This window comes from Podarcis tiliguerta, assembly GCF_965153285.1.
Source record: "Podarcis tiliguerta genome assembly, chromosome: 3".
In the NCBI taxonomy this organism is placed as follows: domain Eukaryota; kingdom Metazoa; phylum Chordata; class Lepidosauria; order Squamata; family Lacertidae; genus Podarcis; species Podarcis tiliguerta.
This window is the reverse complement of record NC_139536.1, coordinates 60,296,821-60,303,468: the sequence shown is the minus strand read 5'-3', so window position 1 is coordinate 60,303,468 and position 6,648 is coordinate 60,296,821. Positions and strand designations below refer to the sequence as shown.

The window sequence follows — 6,648 nt, the reverse complement described above, 5'->3', positions numbered from 1 at the left end:
CCCACACACAACCTGGATGATTTAAACCCAAGAGCGACAAATTCTAGAAAAGCAGTAGATACCCTATCCCTACACACACACACACACCAAAAATACCTGGCAGGAACCATCTAGACAATCCTGGATCACTAGTTTTTATAACTGCCCCACTAGCAAATGAGGAGGACTTCACCAGCATTCATTTTGATATGTCCTAAAGTGAGAAACACAAGTATCATCCATTTATCTCCGTTTGCAATTCTCTTTCTGCTGTCCATCAAAACTCTTTCCCTAATTCAAACACTTCAAAAAGTTGTTATGCAGGGTCCCTGACACTGATCCCTCATTTAATACACATCATTTTGGAATAGAACACACCTATGGACGTCATAACAAATTTGCAATAATTTGGAAAAACTTTTGAGCAGTAAATTTGAAACCATGTTGTAATATTTTCCTCTAAAAAGTTCCCATGAGTGCTACTTTTAATAGAAAATGGATGTTAAGTTGAATTATGGCAAGGGCATTTATGATACCATGTTATGAATGACAGCACTCTTGATTAAAGGCAGGTAAATTTTACATTGCCCAAATAACAAATCATACAGAGACCACTATTGTGCTTTAGGAGGAGTCATGTCAAAAGAAATAAACTCTTTCCCTCAGTTCCTATCTTCTTGTAATATTCATTGCGGTAACATTTGAGAATAATTGGGTTGGATCCTCCTAGAGAAGAAGTCCTTCTTATTGGAGGAAAAGAACCCTTGGATTTAAGTCAATGTCATATTGGATTAACTGCTTTTGAATTTGCTTAGGAACACTATAAGAGGCTTGCTGGATCACAGCAAAGGCCATCTCGTCCTGCATCCTGTTCTCAAATTGGCTAACCATTTGCAGAACCTTAGCACAACCATATAAGTAGGACTTCAGTACAACAACACTCCCCTGACTTGTGATTCCCAGCAACTGGTATTCAGAGGCATACATATGCTGAAGGTAGGACTCAGCCACACCAATGGCTAGTAGCCATTTTTAGCCTTGTCCCCCATTCATTTGTCTAACCCCCTTTTAAAACCATCAAAGCTGGTGGCCATTGTGACATTGCTCGACTAGTGTTGCTTTTATGTTATTTCATGTGACTAGTAGCCCAACTACATGGCTACAATTCAACACCTGAGCACACTGATTTTCTCTATATATTTAAAAAGTGCAAATGCCCCGATACATCAATAGCTTCTTAACTTGCACGCACAAAGGCTTCCACAGCCAACACAGAGCTATTCTGCCTATAAGGGCGTCCCCTGTTATCTATCAGAGAGGAGAGATGTGTTCACAAACGGAAAGCACATTCAGACCCTGCCCCTCCATTGACATGAATGGGAAAGCCTGTCTGTTCTGGAGTTCCACTGTGCACACAGGAGTCAGGATGACACTGGTGGCTATTTTCGCCCAGCCTTCTGCTGAAAAATAAAAAGGGTTTAAAAACTATGTACTGGCCTCTATACAGGAAACAGGAACACAGCAGTTTTGTATTAACCTAAAGTGCTGAAACCCATCTCCAACTCAAACACAAAAGAGCTAAGATGAAATTTCCTCTATTCAGCTCCCTAAATAGACACATTATATTTGTTCAACAGCAACCACTGCACCAACAAGTAAATATTAAAAGTGCACATGTTTTACTTGATACTTATATCCTATATAGAAGCAAAAACTACATATTTTGGGCATTAAAAAATAATAATAGCTATGTACAGGGAGCATAGAGAACAACATAAAAATATTTTGTTTTTGCTATACCACAATTACTAAAAAGTCCAGACTGGCTTTTGTTCCTCTCCTCCAATTTACTCTAGCCCACAAAGCTGCATCGTCTCACATAATTCCCAACACAGTTGGCATAATTTTCTTTGACACAGCATGCACCCAATAAATTACATGAATTCAAGTGCATTGCAAATCACTTCTCTTTATGACAGCATCCCCTTGGATATTGATTTCCTGCTACACACTAACTGCCCAATCACACACTAACACCCAGCACTCCTTTTGACTTGAACTGGCACATCATCCAGCACTTTAAAGTGCAACGTATCACTTTAGCGATATCCACTTATAGCAAGTTTGATATAAAAGCAAAAGACCAAACTGAAAGGTAGGCAGTGTTTTTACAGGTCTGGGCATAGCAGTGGGAGGTGCAAAATCAGAGGGGGGGAATGTCAGGGGCAGCACATGGAATCACAGGATATGAGAGCTTCCTGTTGAACATACAACTTTTACCTGAGTAGCCTGCAGCACTTGTACGCTGAAACAATCCTAACCAGGGTTGCTCAGTCTAAGTCAATCAGGCTACAGGCAGCCCAAGACCTGCTGTCCCTGCCAGAACCTCAACAGAAAGGACTGGAGCCTTCCAAATTATTTTCTATTGCAGTACTTGTTGACCACACACAGAGGTTTGCATTTCCAAAACACCATGAGAGAAAGATCTGGTCTGGGTGTGTAGGAGTCTCTTGCATCAATCACATCATCAGCTAGAGAGAGCTCTCCACTCCCCATTACTATCCAAGTATGGGGCTGAATGACCCACATCATGCCAGAAGATTTTGCTTTTATCCCCTGCATTCCCTTACAGAAGGGCAACTAGGAAAAATCAAGTTTACAATGTAGTTTTTAAGCACATTTTCTATGATTTATTTTGTACAGAACAAAATTAATAAATACATTATCTAGGATAACAACAGGTTTTCCATTTCATCCATGAAAAAATAATGCTTTCGATTTTTCACATTTTAAAACCTGCTATGTTATTTTATTTTTTAGAAGAAAATGCAAGAAGACAGTAGTGATGCCTAAATATACAGAATGTCCATGTAGGAGTTACATTTACAAGAACCTGATACAGAAGCCTCTATGTTGCCCCCATAATTAAGAGTTCTCTGCAATAATATTTAAACCAAAAGGCTTAAATAAAAAAACACCCCAGTAGCCCTACTTGTAGAGCAGTGAGGCATTTACTTTTCAAGTATTCAATCCGTAAAATGTAAAAGATACTTTGCTGATTTTACATACCTTTTAAAACCAAATACCCATCTTCAAAAACAACAGAAAACAAGTCCATTACCCCAATCAGCCCGTTATTGTTAGAATCCAGTGAAGCTTTTGTCTTCAAGAATGCAGAAAATATCTGTTATGCTAACCAAAGGAACTTGCTGGATATAAGCAATTTATGCACATGAAACATGATTTTTCCTAGTGGTGAGATCTATTTGATAGAAAGGTAATCCAAGTCTATTCCCAATAAATTCTTCTGCTGGTTTTACTATGGCCTTAAAAAAACCCAAAAAAAACAGTGTCCAAGAAATCTTTAGAAAACTCGAGAGTGCAAAAACTACCACACTCCTTCATAGCATGGAAGGAACTCCACTGGCTGCAGAGACTTTTATGCCACCTTTGGTAATTTGTAAGCAGAGATCAGACAACTTCTAGAAGAAAAGCCAATAAAGAGCAAATTAGCAGAGAAGGAAAGTTCTTTATAGGGAAGAAACAGCAAAAAAGAGTACTTTTATTATAATAAAAACACGCTGGCTACTTCTGTGGGCAGAAGGAGAGAGAAGAGGTGATTTTCACCGATTCTCCCTTTTACCCACCCTGTGTCACCTGCAAATATGTTTGATAGAGTTGAGGGAATTTCTGGAACAGTGTAGGAGATATGAGGGTGGGAGGCTGAAGGGAGAAATCAGTGGATCGTTAGCAGAGCCTCCATTGGGTCAGAGTTCCTTCAATCAATGGAGGGAGCCCTCCCATCCATGGAAGAGAAGCTCAAGTTCCAAGTCGCAGACAGAAAATGTTAATCAAGGACTTAGTTGCTTTGTATGGTGATCAGATGCAAAAGAGAATCAAATTGCTGAGTAGCGGAGGGTGATCTTACAGATGCATCTTGTCGTGAAGGGGTAAAAAGAGCTGCACTGGTTGACATTTCTATTCCTGTACGTCTGCTAAAGTTATAAGAACCCTGCCCTTTGCATCTTGTCATCTTGCCTCACCCTTATATCAAAACAGCCGGTTTCTTAAAGAACACACATTTGGGTGGAGAAAGGATGAGGTATATGCTCTTTCTCTTTGCGGTGAATAATTCATTCCAATCTTAGATTGGCCCAGTGAATCGAACCAGCAGGTTCCTAGTTATTTCTATCTTTCCAACTGGGCTGCAACATGACAAACGTTTTTAAAGTAGAGGTTGTACAATTTGTTCCATGTCCTGAACTTGCACTTAATAAAAAATGGAATCCAGACACTTGCTAGAAACATCTCGGATGCCACACCTCATGCCCATTAGAAAATCAACAAGAGATTTAAAACAAACCTACCTGCTGTTTGATGTGTTTGAACGTTATCTACCTGAGGCAATGGCCCTAGGGTCCCCTCCTCTTCAAAGGCCAAAATGGGAGTCAAAGAAATGTCAGGGCTATTTTTATCATCATTGTTCATAGCATCCAGCCTGGATGGTTTCGTTCCCATGGGCAAGCTGATGACCTCCTCAAAATTATCATTCTGCATAGACACTCCGTTTTCATTTGGATGTTTTCCTGGGTTGAGATTACTGAAATATAATGAAAATATTTTATGGATTATAGAACATTTTAAAGATTATTTTTCTTCTACATTTGTATGCTACACTACTGTATATGGTATGCGAAGTTTAGTACTTGCACCATTTTTGTTGAAGTAAAGAATTAATTTCCACCACAGACAATAATTAGGTCACAAAAGATTAAGTGCTTTTCCGCTGCGCTGATTTCCATTAAAGAGGTAACCCAAATGCTTTCCTTTGAATGTCTGTTTCTCCTCTAAGAAAAAGCAGCGGTGCTACACATTGGCCAGGGTCTTTCCCACAAGTTGAAGATCAATGTCCTATTTTTGATAGAATCCTCCCACTATCTAGCATTTTAACATCCTGATTCTTATAATTTTTTAATGTATAAGCTCACATTGCTTTTATCAAGACGAGAATAATCATGACAGTAGAAATAGTATTATGCAGTGGTACCTTGGTTTAAGAACAGCCCTGTTTATGAACTATTTGGTATACAAACTCTGCAAAACCTGAAGTAGTGTTCCGGTTAGCGAACTTTACCTCGGTCTAAGAATGGAAGCCGAACGGTGGAAGGGCACCGGCGGCAGGAGGCCTCATAAGGTAAAGCGCACCTCAGTTTAAGAACGGCTTTGGTTCAAGAACGGACTTCCGGAATGGATTAAGTTAGTAAACCGAGGTACCACTGTATAAAGAAGTCAGTACTAACTCTGTGTAACTGACTGCATATCATGCAGTTTCATTTCCAGAGTCAAACAATCGCATCATATCTATGTAATAATAATAATTATAGTAGTAGTAATAATAATTTATTATTTATACCCTGCCCATCTGGCTGGGTTTCCCCAGCCACTACAGTAACATTATTCCATTAAATAGAATATGAAACAATTGCTACACTGTTAAAACACTGAATCAACACAAGCTGCACAGCACTGACAAGAATATAATAGCTCGGATGGTTAGAGGGTGGTGCTGATAATGCCAAGGTTACAGGTTCGATTCCTGTATGGGACAGCTGCATATTCTTGAATTGCAGGGGGTTGGACTCTACAATTCTATGAAAACAATTGAAAACAACTGTTCAAAACTCTCTTGGATGAATTTACAGTGCTGTCTTTGTTTTTCATGCACTGGCAATATGAAGCATTTGCCTGACGCTAGACTAGCTTCTGTTAATGTAAACTCGCAGCTCAGTGGAAGAGCACATGGTTTGCAAAAATAGGAGGTTGACACTTCAGTCTTTAATCATTCTGGTTAAAAAGATCTCAGGCAGCCATGCTGGGAAAGTCCTCTGCTAGAGGCCCTAGAGAATCATTAGCCATGGGAATAGACAAAAATGGTTTAGATGCATCAAATGGTCTGATTCAGTATATAGCTCCATCTGTTGGACTACACCAACTTTAAAAGAAGATTAAACAAATTCATGGAGGATAAGGCTATCAATGGCTAATAGTCACAATGGCTATGTCCTACTTTCCTTGTTAGAAGCAGTAATCTTCTGAATACCAGTTCCTGGGAAGTGCAGGTGAGCAGAGTACTTTTGTGCTCATGCCCAGCTCGCATGCTTTCCCAGGCATCTGGCTGGCCACTGTGAGAACAGGATGCTGGACTAGATGGGTCACTGGAGGGGCAGGCTCTTCTTAACATTTATGTACACAGAATTTGTCAGGCACCAATGGTGCAAAATGAGTTACAATGCAAATACTGTTGGTTATGTCAAAATAGTGGCCAATAACAAATTTTCACCACTTCTAACCCATGAGCGTCAAGAAAGTGTCCTCTGATTTAACAATTCAATATTATTTATGCAAATTGGATGCATCAGGTGTTCTTGTTTTAGTCTGCTTTTCTGCCAATATACACCTCTCTAGAGTTTACACAATTGGCAGATATAACATTCAATCTAAAGAGACAGATAACCAATATACACAATGATAAATATTGACAGCCGGGTGGTACTTGCTAATTAATTTGAAGCAGAATTAAACATTGGCGGGTGCAGTTTTCCCTTTAAATACTGAACATATTTCACTTCTAATGAGCTTTGTATAGTGTTAAGGGTTGGAGTAGCTGTT

At 39.4% G+C, this 6,648-nt stretch overlaps 1 protein-coding gene across 6 annotated transcripts in view; it reads right to left on the bottom strand.

The window, feature by feature from the left end:
• Positions 1-2,646: 2,646 nt before the first annotated feature.
• The window catches only part of MAP7 (microtubule associated protein 7), a 99,354-nt gene continuing 95,352 nt past the window's right edge, over positions 2,647-6,648 (bottom strand). For all 6 annotated transcript variants that reach the window (XM_083434925.1, XM_083434927.1, XM_083434924.1 and 3 more), the window contains exons 17-18: positions 4,347-4,579; positions 2,647-3,461 (exon numbers count right to left, since the gene is read on the bottom strand). In XM_083434925.1, the coding sequence (XP_083291051.1) occupies positions 3,451-3,461; positions 4,347-4,579 (244 nt within the window). In that variant the 3' untranslated portion in view covers positions 2,647-3,450. The remainder of the gene's footprint in view (positions 3,462-4,346; positions 4,580-6,648) is intronic.